The sequence below is a fragment of the Phalacrocorax aristotelis genome, chromosome 2 (genome assembly GCF_949628215.1).
Source record: "Phalacrocorax aristotelis chromosome 2, bGulAri2.1, whole genome shotgun sequence".
NCBI lineage: Eukaryota > Metazoa > Chordata > Aves > Suliformes > Phalacrocoracidae > Phalacrocorax > Phalacrocorax aristotelis.
Window position 1 is genome coordinate 45744492 of NC_134277.1, and position 16042 is coordinate 45760533.

Genomic DNA, 16042 nt, shown 5'->3' on the forward strand with positions numbered 1-16042 from the left:
AAAAAAAGACGACAGAAATAACTGGTACCATTTATTATCAGCATATGAAAGCACTACCACAGCTCAGGCTACAAAGGCAGCTTTCTACAAAGTAATTTTTCAAGAAAAGAAATGATGCTGTCTACAAAAAGACAGACTCAACCCCAGAAAGCTCTGCTAACACAGCAATAGCTTTTGGATGATGTTATCCCAAGGTATGGCTGTAACCGAGCTTAACACACTGATACTCAGCTCTAACCCAGAAGTGTTTACCTCACCAGCCTGAAAAACAACTCCCGGCATTCATGTGACATTTTCAGTACACACGTTATTTTCACACCTGAAGATAATGCTGTCAGACACCTATGTCAAAGACTTCAGGTACCTTTATTTTCTTCTTTAGCTCTGCGAGTTTACTTCTCAGCTGCCGAGAGGCAATGACTGAAGCTGCCTCAGTGGTCCAAGAACTAGTTTAGGAGTGAGCAAAATAGATAGGTAGGACTGGAAAACCAAAATGCAGGGAGAAGTTTTTTGTGTGTGTGTGTGTCTATGAACATGCACACATGCGCTTCAGCAAGCTATGTCAAGTAATCTGTAAACTCAATTAAGTTTTTAAATTATTAAACTAATATAGCACAACCTTCTCCAATTTTCACTCGCCCTGAGGGCACCAATTATTAGTCTCCACCTTTTAGAAAAACTCCTGTCAAAACAGCCCATGCAGATATTTGACTGAACACAATATTGAAATGGTTGACACACATATGGAAGAATAATTAGACCAACTGAAATAAAACAGAGGTAACCATGCAAAAGCACAGCCTTCTCTTGGACACCGCTACAGTCCACAGCAGAATAAGAACAGGTCTGTGTATGTTAATGACTGGGTCACCAACTTGAGCATGGAAGACAGGCAGGAAGCTCTCCCGCACAGTGCCTCTTCACACCCTTAGCAAAGGGGAACCAAAGACACAAAACCAATATTTTCATCATCTGGAATTTCAGTGCACAAGTGGGAGTCCCCAGAAGGGAGCTACTGCTATGGGCAGCGACGCTTTCGCTTCTCTCCCCCTTACAGGAGCTCCACCTGGAACAGCAGTTCATCTACAAGACTCGCACAGAAGCAGGAGCTGGTGTAGTAGAAATATTGCCTCTTCTAGGTACATTTTTCTAATCCTGCACTTAGAGCAATTTTTACAAGCAAAAAAGGCTGGACGAATACATTCACTTTAGTTTAATGAGACATATATCTAATTCAGTTAAACGATATAAAACAAATAACTACAATATACCATGCTCTAAAGCTGTAAGTCATCTCAGACACTAATAGGAAAAGAGATTCAGGTATCTGTCTATAAACTACAGAACCAAAGAGATGCCCAAGAGTCTTTCCATTGAAATCCAGTTGCAGGTTAACAAGAATAAGACAAGAATAATTCCCGTACCTGTGGACCTTCCCTCCATAGAATGGCTTGGTGTGGAACGTGACCGTGGCAGAATAGCCCGTTCTCGCACAATTGATGTTGACTTTCCCTCCAAGCTCCACCCATGGGATGGTAAGTATCGAGCGAGCATAGGCACTAGGCAGGGTGAAAACATACTCCTCTTCATGTTCCATCAAGTAAAGAACACCTACAGAGGAAGAAAGTTGGAAGTGAAATGATAAAAGTTCACTGATAAGACCTGACAGTCACTTACAAATGATTGTCATCAAAAAGTACTTCCACAGAGCGCAACACCCAACTCGCCTTGAAGGAGGGTCCTGTCTGCTAAAGAAAAAGAAAAAAAAAAAAAAAAAAAATCGGCTCTTTGGAACAAACATTTTCAAAAGCACACGATCTGAATGTGAACCCTGGGGTCCTTCATGGTACCAAACAGCTTATCAGAAAATCTGACTGGATTAGTTGTTTTGTGTTATTGACAAGGAATAGACTGTTAAAGCTGGGAAAAAATAGCATTTTCTTGCAAAAAGCCATACTGAATATTCAGGTGCTCACTCAGGATCATGTCACAGTCCTTCTCCAGAAAAAATACTGGCATGGCCAAAGGGCTCTTCAGTTCTCCAGTCAATCACACACGACCAGGTCCTCTCCACTAATTTCTTACTGATGTATTTGTTGGTGGGAGTGAAAGGATCCCTCTAGGTCTGCCTGGGTGCAACTAGGAAACATGCTTAAGGAAGCCGTCTAGTAATTTTCTGTAAGTTTGCTCCTTCATTTCTAAATGCCCGGTTTCCCACACAGCCTTAGCCAAAGTCTTGGACAATCAATGAGGGGCCACGGCTCTGTTACCACCAAGACCAATGCCTCTACCATGCAGGGGAAGTTACTGGCAATTCTATTTCATTCTGTAAAGGTTCCTCCACCCTCAGCGTTACAGGGTTGTAACTAAACAACATGCAGCAGCAGTGATTTTTCAAGATTATTTGGAACTAACAAGGAAGTTGCATGTCTGATCAGAGCTTAGCTTCCCCTGGAGTTAAGGATACAGCTCCGTCCCCACCATAGTAGTAGTTTGGTCTTCAGGATGACGAAGGACAGGACATAAGACCAGATAAAGAGCACCTTAAACCTGTACACAGAATTACATCATGCCAAGTATCTGTAGTATATTTTGACTAGAGTTTTACAGCCTTTTGTGTCCCATTTAATAACTGCCTAAAGGCAAAAATTACATCTTTAAAAATAATTTTTCACAACAGGGATTGAAAATAACCCATCACAGGCAGCACTTAGAACCCAGAAATATTGGGGGGGGGGGGGGCGGATCAGGAAAATGATTTTGACATAGTAACAATATCTGTTTAGAAACAAGATGAGCTTGAGCCAATTTGCCTTCACCCTGGGGCAGACAGGGGAAGAACACATTGGTAGTGGTATAGATTAGTCTGCCTGTCTAAGGGAATAACTACACTGATTTCGCAAGTAACCTGACATGTAATGATGAAGAAACACTAGCTAGGAACAAAGCACTACTACTGCCAACATAAAAATATGCCCTTAATGCTGTATGAAAACACAAACCTAAAAAACAATCAAAGTTTAAAAGCACAGAGCTCCAACAGAATCATCACCTTAAATATTGGCTCCAATTAGCAGAACTAAATGCAGGCACAGGAAGCTCTGAAACTTGTCGCTTCTGCTTTGTAGAAGCTGTTCCACAAGAAAACATCTTTTGCAAACCAGAAGAGTTTCATGCAGTTGTCCTCAGGCCTTCTGCAACCCGGGCCTGCCAGCACTTCTACTCCAGCAAGTTTGACACAAACGCGACGGAAAGTGCAAAAGCACACAGAAAAGCAATGTCTTGAAAGGACCTTTAATCATTTTGCCTCAGCAAATCACAAGTTCCTCGTGTCACATGCCGAGCCCTCACCAGCAGGGAACAGCCAGGGCACAGGTGGAACATACACACATTTTGCCTCAAGCTTCCCCAGCTCCGTACCTGCAGGTAAAACCAAGCTGAACGCAGGGCAGGAAGGCTGAACACCCAGCTCACCCAGGAAGAACTTTCACTCATAAGGACGACTCTGCTTATCAAACTCATTAAATGGATGCTATAACAACATTAAATTAATAAAGAACAATCAAGAGCCTTTTAACTAGACAATGATATTTAAAAAGGATCAAAGAAAGCTAATGGGTACAGATCAAACGCAAAAAGGAAAACTGACAGTCTGCAGTTGGGCATTTTCCAGAGAGAACTACAACAGGTTATAGACTCGAGTCTGTCAGCTTTCTTTTCTCCTCCTCCTCCCATTTATTCTCCACCTTCTTCATTACAGTCACAGGCAACAGACACACAGCAGCAACCCGTGAGGTAACGTTTCCCCAGTCTTAATGGTCTAAGCACAGACACAACCTTCACGCAGCCAAAAAGCACAGCCCGCCTGAAAGCATCAGCTTCCAACATGATGGTTTTGGGGGTTTTGTTGTTGTGAGGTTTTTGTGTCTGGGTTTTTTTAAGAGACAAAAGGTCTAATACCACCAGTACAGTGGGACAGGTGTGCTGCTCACTACTGGGGGAGAACCTCACTGTATTTGTGAACCACACCTTCACATGAGCTTCTCCAGAGCCTCCTGCGTCCCCGGGCCCAGCCATCCTCTGACCGTCACTGCATGTGCCCCCCCGCATGAGAGAAAACTGCCATGATAAACAACATTTCCTTCAGGGTTAGTATAGGTTTGCTTTTGTCTCTCTGATGGGTTCGATAGCTTTTTTTCTCCATACTCGAGTGGGAGGGCCACAGAGCTGTAGTGAACTCTGCCAAGCACGCTGAAAAGTGAACAGCAAATAACAGCAGTGACCTTCAATATAAATATTCAACCACCACAGCAGGTTAGATATTAAGAACTGAACCCAGCTCTCTCGGCAGTATTTTTAGCACCCGGTAGCATATGTTTTGAATTCCTTAAACACCTGAATAAATACATTTTTAATTAAGCGCTATCTCACTTGAAATATGACTCCAGCTCAATAATTATAATCTAAAAAAGAATAAAGGGAAGATTTAAAACATACACAACTTGATACTACTTTTAGTGCTAAGGTAGCTGTTACTTTTGCATTCCATCGTTTGCAGAGTCCACATGCAAAAGCTCGTTTAACTGAAGCAGCACAAAGACTGTAGCTGAACTCAGACCCGTGCTCTCTTAGGGAAGGGGAAGCCAAAATGACACTGAGAGTCAACATTTGTAATTCCTACCACAATCTGAATTCACGCCCTGCCCGGCCAAGTTTAAATCTTGAGAACTTAAAGGCAGAAAACCTAAAATCTAACAGCTATTTTTAAAGCGTTGCGTACTCTTAACATCTGCTTGTAAGTATTCTCTACATTATGACTGATCTTTAAAAATACACAGACATGATATTACATGTATTACACAGGCTATTTTTTCTTCCTTTGCTTCCCCACTGTAAGGGATTATTAACGTTTAGTTTAAAAATGGCTATAAGTAAATATACATGAAAAATTGCAGAAGATTCTGCCATTTTCAGTAACGTTTCCTCCTCTCACATCAAAAAATTCTTCTGGAAACTGCAAATTCCTTTAAAAAAATCGTAAGTTTTTATAGGCAACTATTACGCATGGAAGAATGCACCAGGTAAGTACTACGGGAGGAACAGTGGATTTAGTAATCTAGCTTTTTAGGAAAAAAAAAAAAAATCCCAGAGAGAAGGGCGAGTTTTTTATAAACAAGTGCAGGATTTTGAAATTCCCCCTTGAAATGTCCTCAACACTATTTACTCCTGCTTTGGACTAAGGCAACATATTCACAGTCACGCTCCTTTCCACGACTCCTCAAGCCTGCATTAAAGGAAGTGATGTTCGCGGCATATTTTCCCCGTTTGACTATTACATGTCCCTCACCGATGTTGCAGCTTTGTGAATTGATTTTCCAGTAACACACATTAATGAAATACCCAGAGAAGACCCTGGATCAATAAGCTGCAGAAGAGGCATGTGGAATTTAATGCTTCCCACTGATTGTATGGAGATCAATCTGAACAACAAATGGTACATGGGACGCAAATGGCCTAGGGCAGTTTCCTAATTTAACGGGCTTTTCATACTGTTTGCATTATTCTTAGCACAGCGCAAACAGGACTAAGCTACATACAGGATGAACGCCACACGGGTGTAGTGCATCACCAGCCGTGCAGATTCACACAGGAAAACGTAGGATGCCAGAACTGGGCTCTCTTCATCTCTTAAATGTTCCAGCGAGCTGCACTGCACTGCTCATTTTCCAAAGACTGGAGCCATTTGCTAAATTAAATAATGCGTGCCATGCCATACAGAAACCGTTCTGAAACCACTGGGCTAAAAAATATTAATACAAAAATCAGTGCTAGGGAAATATTTAGGTAGATCTAGTTGCATGGAGTAGTCAATCTTTGGGACTAGCAGATTAAAAAGTCACTAATGCCTCAGGAATAGGAATTATAACTCTGTACATCTGTAAACACATACATATATTTCAACAGGGGGGAAAAAATAAAAGAGAAAAAACATTCATTGCTTTCATTTAGATTTACCCTGGAAAGAGCACTGAACCTTTTCCCTACCCATCAAATCTTTTCAAGGTTGACTTCAATTTTAAAAAGTAATTTTTGGAAGCCTATACCTCACTAGTTTTTAAAACATTTAAAATAGCAGCAGTAAAACCACAAGACATAACTAGCCACTTGATAATACAGAGCAATCCACTTAAACATACTTTATGCTCGCTGCAAAATTAACCTGTAAATCAAACGTGATGCTTTTTGTTGGATTTTGCTGCTTTGGAACAAAACCCAAGAGCAGAAAAGGAACACGCACAACCACACTGAGATACGCTCACCACAGCTTTTTCCACTGAAGCACATCCTTATCCTACAATCAGCATCTGTTTGAGGATTCTTTGGACCACATAAAAAAAACCATTAAATATTTACATTGACTCTCCCATCCCTTACTAATTTAAATCTTAATGTGATCCTATTCATTACACTCTTCCCTCAGTCTCTCATTAGTACATAATTAACATTAACCAGAATTGGGGACTGCACGCAAAGTGAATTCTTTTATGCAAAATACCCTCTCTTCTATTCAGGGTAGCTTTCTCATGAGGAAGCTCAACGCTGACTGCTCTGAAGAATGGGGTTTTTGTTATGTAGTGAAGAAAAAGTTGCAACATTTCATTAGCAAGCCAGATTTAGACCCCTCATAACCACAGATGAAGGGCTAGCATATAAAACAGCTTCTCACATGGATTTCCAGGAGCGCCCTCCTACTCTTTCTGCACTTCTGCAACTGACACTCTGAATCAATAAACAAAAATCACAGAGAGAAAAAAAATCCTAGTCACTGTGAGGTACGACATACACTACAAATTGTACAATTAAGATACCGAGCTGTACCCTTTGTATGGCAGGACCATACTGTCCTCAGATCCCCTAATTCTTTAATTCTTATACAAACCTTTGTACTTCCATGACATCCTATTTCAGCATATCCACTGCTGCTTCTAACAAAGCATGAAAGGCAACCTGCTCTGTACATGTAAGGACATTGTGACAAGTTAAAAAATATGCTTCAAAAGCACCACAGAAATATCATCAGCATATTCCTTACACAATATAGGTCCAAAACTTCAGTACTACTGTATTTCTGTAAATAGCCAACTGCAATGGACAAAAGCTTCACTGAATTGTTTGAAGGCCACACACAAAACTATTCAGTAAAGAGCAAAATTTCAAAACAAATCACAGGGTTTTTTTTTTTATTCCATGCTAAGGTCACAACTAAGTTACAAGTCAAACAAAACTGTTCTGATAAATAGCTGAACTAGAACAAGACGGTCACTTCCTACCACTGAATTATCCAAAACATTAATTGCAGCTCTCTAATGCTCTGTTTGGAAGGAATTTTTTTGTCCCACATAAATCAAATAGTACCGAATGAATGCAAAGTATAATGGAACTACGATACCAACACCAGAATGATTTAAACAAAGTCTCAGAATGGACACAGGTGTATTAGAGGTATCAAGGAGACTGCCTTTCAAGTGGCATCTTTCAAGTGGAATCATGCAGAATCTAAAATCCTTACTGATCTAACAAAAAAAGCTAGAAGCACTCACATGTACGTAAGTAAACTCCAGCAACAGCAAAAAAAAAAAAAAAGAAAAGGCTGAATGCTCATAATGGGGGGGAAAAAAAAAAAAAGAGGCGGAAGAGATGAGACAAAAAAACCCAATCAGCAATAACATGATTACTTTGGTCATCCAATGCACAGCAGCAAAATAAAGAAACAAACCAACCCCAGGGATTTCTGATTCATGAGGTGTCACTTTATCTCTTATGAAAAGCAGGATCAGTCATACCTCAATCATTCCCGAGAAACTCACTTATTGTCATTTTATCAGTTTAAAATAAGATTCTACAACTTTACCAGCCAACCCTGTTGACAGAAAGCTTCTCCTAGGTAGCTAGCTTTTGTTTCCACCTATCTTAACTACCTTCATACACCTTCTAACAGCATCTTTCCTCTATCTACTCTAGACTAACCTACCCCATTTGCAATGCATAAAATGTCCTCGAATACAAAGAAAATTTTCCAAATTATATTTCACATTAAAAAATTATTAGGCTCTGCATTACCAGACATGTAAATACAGACAGTTTTTCCACATTTTAAGTCCGGCGGCTAATCTTTCTTGGTTCAGCAATCTACTCCCCAGCGCTCAGGCTGACCTCAATCTAATACAGAATTTATATTTATGCAGCACATGATAAATGTGTGCAGTAGATACTAATTTTTGTACAGTTTGACAAATCTACACACCAACTTAAACAGGAAGACTTCCCTGGGACTAAAATTAATTGGGGGGAAAAAAAATGAAGAAAGTGTAATTTTGAGTGATGAAACCGCACTGTGAAGCAAACATTTTAAACAGAGGCTGTCAAGTTTAGGCTGGCTGTGTTCAGATGGTAGAAAAGCTTCAGTGGTACAACTTCTTGCTGCCTATTGCCAGTCCTCAATACACAAGAGAAATGCTTGGGCTGCCCTGGAGTTTCTCCAACACTTCCCAGAAATGCTGTCACCAGGAAGCTGCATGCTTCTGCACTGCTTACATGAACAAAAAAGGCAAATGATAACTATAAATTGGTAAACTCAAACTTCCTCCCAGAATGCCCATCATCGAGACAGCAGCAAACCTTGCAATAAAAGGGTTCACCACTGCAAACGTTCCAAAAAGCCTGCCTCCACCCCTGGGATATCTCCAGGATCATGAGGGGAAAAAAAGGGGGGTGGGGGGGGGTGGGAGTAGGGGAGAACTTATTCTCACAAACGCTCTTTAAATACTGCTTGGGGTAGAGAAGTGGTTAATTCCTAGACCCTTTCTCTGTGAAAACTGGGGCACATCAGGACTTTGAAGTCTTAAATAATCCCCACAGTAGACACTCCCAATCCCAGGGAACTGTGTGTGCTAGCAGCTAGAAAAAGAAATTTCCGTACTCCTACATAATCATAAGTGACTTGATGTTTAATTTTATTTCCATTAAATAGCTCCCTTCACTGAGAAAAACAGTACTAGAAATGAACGTGTACTGGAAAAACACAGCAAGTGAGACCAATGACTCAGGCTGGCAACAGTACAGCCAGGAGACAGACAGAAGGACTGATTTCTCTTCTGACACTCCCTTCCCAACTCCCTTAACCCTGTATTAAAAGCAAAATACCTAAATCATAGGAAGAAGGAAACAGCTGTGCTGTAACAGGCTTTTACTGTCACAACAATATCAAATCCAGTAGCAAGGAAGTTGCACGGCTCTTCTACAAAAAGGGGAATGTATTACCACCAGGAAAGGGGCTACTGTAGCCCTTCTGTTTGAGCTTGTCCTTTAGTTCTAGCTAGCAGAAATAGCAGAACATATCTCTATGTTTTCACCATAATTGTTTTGTTGTTACTAATAAGCAAAACCAAATCAGTACATTTCCCACTCCTTTTTACTACTTTAATACCATAGTATTTAACATAATGATGACAAAAAGCAACATTTACTGTAAGTTGTCCTGGTGCTTCTGAGACCACGGTCTAAAAACTAGTTAAGATAAAACACTAAAAACACTACAGAGGAAATGACCCTCAAATGGCAAAAAGGGACTGGCTAAATTGCTTAGAAACGTTAGGTCAATACATTAGCAGCCAGTAACGGTAGTGGTGCGGGTATGTTTATCAGTTCAGATCATCCATTAAGAATTGGTTATGATTCCCTGCATTTCTGAATTCATACTGAGCAATAACTTAGTACAAAGCAGACCGTATATGTACGATATAGCAAATCACGATTTATACCTTGACTACAGGACCTGCAATAAAGCTTGAGAGAATAAATTAACTTTGTAAACACTACAGAAACCATGATTCTTTGCAGAAACCATGAAAAAAAGAATGTTAGGCTTAAGTAAAAACGTGTTTTTTTCTTATTGCTTTGCTCCAGTTGTGAAACTGTCCCATACCAAATTGCCTATTACTTTAAAAGTGAGCAAGACAAAAATGTTCTTACAGAATATACTGTTGGTAGCCATTTGCTACTACAATTTAACATATGACTGTACTTCAGATTTTGTGTCTCACATAAATGTAAGCGCACATTTATATACCTAGTGTGTGTCACATTCTGCCTGGACAGAAGGAAGTTACATGAACCCTACAGTTTTAATCCCAAACTTCACAAAAGCAAATAGCCACAAGTTTCAAATGAAAGGTCACAGGGAGTGCAAGCAGGAAAATATCTGGGTTGCTGTTGTGCTGACACCCACAACATTAGCTCAGAAAACCAAGATAAAAGCACATTTCTTACCTTCACCTACCATAGAAACACCTATTGACATGCCCATAAACTTGCTTTTGGTCCATACGTGAGCGTTCACACACATTTTCTTCTCTTTGCACTCACAGTAAAAGCAAGAGACCGGTGGATGATGCGATACTTGTTCAGCTACAAACCTCAGCTTGTAGCATGTGGACTGGTCCTGGCCAAACTCCTTGGCTGGGTCCTTAGAAACCGTGGAGGCACCGTTAGTTCTGAATGCTTTCACTTTATCTTTAGGCACATCCCACGAGCAATGAAACGTTTCACCAATTATAGGGTTATAGGGCTTCTTGGCAACCGCTCCCTTTCGGCCTTCGTGAAAAGCTGTTAGATAATACTCCACAAAGCAGATAATTCTTTCCTCAGGAGTGGCTCCAGCTGCAATTGACAAAAACAGGTCTGGATGGGCCATGAAATTTGCATACATCTCCAGCAGGGATCTTTTCTCCAAAATAAATGTTGGAAGCACTACCTGTATGCAAAGCAGACAAAGGCAGATATGATTTCCCCATGATCATACTACCACAGGGGAAGGGGGGGGAGAACAGTTAAGACAGCTGCAATTCTGGCCCTGTCAACTTTCAGGACAGCCTATTTTCTTCCCCGCCACACCAATTTCATTTTCTCTGCAGTATAAATAATGAGCAAAGGAAAAAGCAGCAGCCTTGACAGCCATGCAGGCCGCTTCCTATTTCATTATGATTCTCAACAGCAGCTCATGCAACAGGGATGGGCTGCTCCTCTCACGTGGAAATCTGCCTTTTCCTCTCCTCTCAGTTAATCTTAATTAGGTAATAAAGATGTAAGAACATAAATTGTTCTCCTCGAGTGGCCCATCTAGCAACAGAGATGTTGCCAAAGTCACCCCCTCAGGAATTATGAAGTTTTCAGTGAAACATTCTGGAGTGCACTGTAACGCAGCCTTGATACCTACATGGCAAGTCAACACACCACAACTGCAAAAAAAAAAAAACAGATCACCACTGTGTTTGGTAACACGCATGCTCATACGCTCTCTCGTTCTGTATATTATTTACACACATATAGTCTTTTATAGGCTAATAAGTTTTACAAGTTTAGATATAAATCAAGCAAAGTTCCATCTGTCATATTCCTCTGACTCTGTAAGCCTTGAGGATTCTTCATGGTCTATTACCAACCTAATGAGGTTAGTAAAGACGAAAAGATGCAGGACCTTAATTTTAAAATGTGAGTGGCAAACTACTGAGTGTTAAAGACAGCCTATACTCCCCGTGGTGGTGTGATAGCAAGGGGCTGAGGAGATCGGTTTTTAAAAGTGAAATCTAAAACTTTGGAAGGCAAAGTGGAAAGGCAGTAGATTTTCTTACAGTATTTTTAGCTCTTCAAACAATTCCATCTTACTTGCAACATTCTCATTCTGACCAAATATTCATTATCTGATACAATCTTAAAAAAATGCAGCAGTTCAGCAGTACTGAACCTCAATACATGATCTCATTTTAATATAAATTGTACACTCAAAGACCAGGTTACCAGGGGGGAAACTGACGGCGAAACATAGAAAAAAAACCCACCACTTGTGTCTCGAAACACCAGTAGTGACTATCATGAGTTCACTGCACAGACTTGAAAGGGCAGGGAAACTCATCTGAATAAACAGCACTCTGCACCTCGTTACGTCCAAGTGGCTGTTTCTAAAAAGAGTGACCTTTATTAGCACAAATGGAGGAGAAGGAAAGAAAACTATGGACCGTACTTAGGAGGATGCAAATTTTATGGTACAACATTAAGACTGCTGTGGTTTCACCCGGTTGACTTATTCATCTAGCCCTCCTAGCTACACTCTCAAGTACTAGCTGTGTGTTTCCCAGCTACGTACTTAACACAGCTATGCCAACACTGGCACTAAATGAGATGTTATGAACCACTGGACACTTATTATTCAGTTTCAAGAATCAATTGAAAATCTGAATAAAGCTTGAACTCCAGCTCAGATGATCTTGCTTTAAAAGCCCAATTAAAGTGGAAACTACATCCTTAATGGTAGCAGGAAAGGATCCGCTGCATAGAATAATTGAACTGTTTCCTCAAAAGAAGGCAGAGCTACATATGAAAAATATTTTAGGTTTTAGGCTCCAGTATTACATAACATATTTAGAAAACATTGCCTTTTGCTAAATAATCTCACTGCCTGAAAGTACAATGTGAAATTGCCTGTGAAAAATCACACCAGTCTTTTTTTAAAAAAAAAAATTGGCCCTGTCTTGATTTCTGCAGAAATATACACAATAGAAATAAACTAATTTGGAAGTGTATGGCATTCTTCTTGCCACCATTGGACTGTCATGTACCTGTATTACTATTCTAGCTTCCAAAGCAATGAGGTTTCAACTCTTCTGCAGCCAAGCAGAATGAACTGTCCAGAAAAACAGACTTTGGACCTATGTTCTTTATATTGGTTTTGGACTACAATTTTTGGTTTTGTGTTTGCATAAAATGTCAAAACAGCCTCATTTTTTCCTCTGAGAAAAAGCCAGCATGATGACCAAATGGACAAAAGAATCTCTCTAGAATAAATACCAAGTTGCTGAAGTCTGAAGCAAAAAAATCTCCTGATGGCATTCTAAAATGTTAGAATAATCTCTGTTCTTATTTCTCTCTCAGGCTTCATGCAAAATGGTAGCGGTTTAAGAGGCATTCTTGCCTTTTCATTGCGGTTCAAAAGAGGGCATTGGTTCAAAGCTTGATCATTGAAGTCACCTATACTTAATTAGATCTGAATGCAACTGAGAAAAGTAAGAGCATGACTTCTTAAGGACAGAGCTATCCATCCCCCCTACTATCTTCTGTGAGGCAAAACATGGGTGTCAGCACCATTCCCTACTTTCTTCAGAAATCGGACCAGACACCCCCTGCTGAGATGTCCTCCTCCTAGAGGTACAAAAGCTTTCCACTGTCATCTGTGTCACTGTGGGCTATTTTTCATCCCACTTATATTTCAGTATTACAATGTGAAAGTACATTGACAAACAAATTAAAAACTCATGACATCATGAACGTACTACAATGTTCATTTACAACAGGTTGATATTCTGCAGAATTACTGGCAGCCCTTTCACTCAGAATGGCAACCCTTCATTTTTAGCAAATATTAATTGTGTAGCGAATGTAAGGGAATGCGGGGGAGTCATCACCCATCTGTACAAACTGTTAGCATTAATTTCAATCCATTAGATACCATTTGCCAACACATTTATCAGGCTACTAGTGATTTTTGTTGCTATTTTTAATTTTTTAAAAGTCCAAAGAACAACCAATTTAGAAACTTATTTTTCCCCAGCAATTCCAATCTTAAACGAGGTTTAAGGTCCTCGCCCAGGCCGAGGCATTAGTTTTGTACTATGTTCTGCTGCTGTGAACTGCTCCCCACCCAACTCTCTCTAGCAGCTACTGAAGTCTATTGGGCCACCACAGAGCCTAGCCTGTTCTAGCACATCCCCATGCAGATTTAATATTTCATTGTGGGTGTTTTCCTTCACAGTAGATTTTTACTGTTTAACTCCTCATTAGAAGGCATGGCAGCATGACACATTTCAAAAGGGAAGCACCGCTGCAACATTAAACGTGGCTATCATCACTGTGGAAAATTCATGTCAACACAGGCAAGGCCAACATAAGCAAGCACCCCGTAGGAAAAGATGCTGTTCCTCTGATATGGTGCATGAAGGTAATGATTATGCATCCAGACCCAAGAGCCACCAACGGCTCAGAAGAGCTCTTCATTCATGTGTGTATCATGTTACAATCCATAGCTCACAAAATGAGCCAAATAAACAACCCTAGGGAAGAAGGCACAGGAAAATGGAAACATACAGAACATCCTCTGATATTAGCAACTACTGTGCCACAACCCCTTCCAGCAGAAGCCGACTAGCATCAAGGCTATCTGAAAACTGATTTTCAGAGGAATAATGAAAAATGATAAGAGGTACATCCAACAAACCAAGCTTTATCATTACACGCCTGTGGCCCCAAGGGCCTCATGTCAGGAAGCAAAGTTAATAAAAAAAAAGCAGCCAGCTGTCTTGTTGTGTATTTTTTTTTAATCCTCAAAATGGTCAGAAAAGTGATGTGCACATGTGGCATGTCTCATTAATACTCATCATATGTGTATTCGTGCATCACACAGACTAGAGATAGATCTAACTCTGCCATATGCCTGTTCCTCTTTTCTGACTGTGGGTATGATATACACACATTCATGCACGCTAATATTTTGCCATATTATAGATCTGATAATATTAATCACTATCCTCAAAAACTGTGCTCTGAGAACATTATGTGAGAAACAGGTTATCATATAGATTTACCTTCCTAAGTGCCTATATTTCTCTTATTTACAGGAATTTCTCTTATTTACATTGATTTTGTGTCTTTGGGGTTTTTGCCTCTGCTGTGACAAAAAGATGAGGCTGGAAATCAGGGAAGAAAAATCTTGTTCATTACCAAAGACAAAATGTTTTGTAGACACAAGAACATCAGATAAGGAATCTTAGCCTAGTTTAAACATTATGGACTGAGACAGCCTTAGCAAACCAACACAGAAAAGAGGAAGAGCTATGAAAAATTGGGGAATGTAAGAAAAAACCAAAATGCACTGTACCTAACCCCAGAGATACTAAGTGACAGGTATAAATTATTCACAAATGAAATGATGAAACTTTTGCTCTATTTAGAACAAAACATTAATTTCCATGCAGCTATTCAATAGCTATACTTAGCAACAGACCATGCGATTGCTCAGTGTTAAAAAATATAAGTATCTTTAAATGCTGTCAATTGTTCCAGAGGAAGCAGAAAATACTATATTGAGAAAGCCATATTTTGCAAGAAAGTGATAGTAAAAACAGATTTTGATTAGTACGTAAGATGAGAAGGAAAGCAGATGAACTCTTCAGAATATCAAAATGCCCATGAGAAGAATCTCCTGCATAACTACTTCATGCACAAGGGTAACCCTCTGGTCATTCCAAACTTTTTTTTTATTTGTGGAGGGAGTACATCAGAATGAGCTCTTCTTATTTGTGAACTGGGTTCCAGGGGGTTCATTTGCCCTTTTTTTTTTTTTTTTAAGTAGAAAACCTTTGTGGAGGTAAAGTGTATTCCATATCTTCACAAACATTCACTTGATTATTAAGTCCAATGAGAAGGTTTCACTGGAATATAGACTATTCAATAACAGGCACTCCCTGCTTCCAGAACACCTACCTCATTTCCAAAACTCTAAGGACTTAGGGGAAATTTCTCAGACACCATAACTTCTCTGATCATATCAGTATGGATAACCAATTAACAATACTGGTTCCAGGACCAGAAGGATGCACAGAAGGTTAAACTGGTGAGCTGCTTAGCACAGACAAGAACAGTGATACATTGAAGACTGTAATTTCTTTACCATTGTGGTTTTTTGCAGCTGCCAAGTAATTAAATGGAATCCAATCCACAAAGCAGTAACTTGAGCACATACCTTCACCCATAAAACTGACATCATGGTTCCTCACTCAGTGCACCCTGACTTAACATACATGTGGGATACATAGACAACATACGGTTGCTTTGAAAGACTTACCAAAAAAAATAAGGAAGAGGCTTGAGAGGTTTTTTGCTTCTTCTTTTCCCTTTCCCTTCCCCCCCAACCATGTCTTCCCCTCTCTAAAAT

At 39.9% G+C, this 16042-nt stretch overlaps 1 protein-coding gene across 1 annotated transcript in view; it reads right to left on the reverse strand.

Moving 5' to 3' along the window:
* OSBPL10 (oxysterol binding protein like 10) overlaps nt 1-16042 on the reverse strand; it is a 121908-nt gene that overhangs the window by 5698 nt on the left and 100168 nt on the right. Inside the window, exons 8-9 of the mRNA XM_075083299.1 lie at nt 10330-10813; nt 1425-1611 (exon numbers count right to left, since the gene is read on the reverse strand). Of these exons, the coding sequence (XP_074939400.1) occupies nt 1425-1611; nt 10330-10813 (671 nt within the window). The remainder of the gene's footprint in view (nt 1-1424; nt 1612-10329; nt 10814-16042) is intronic.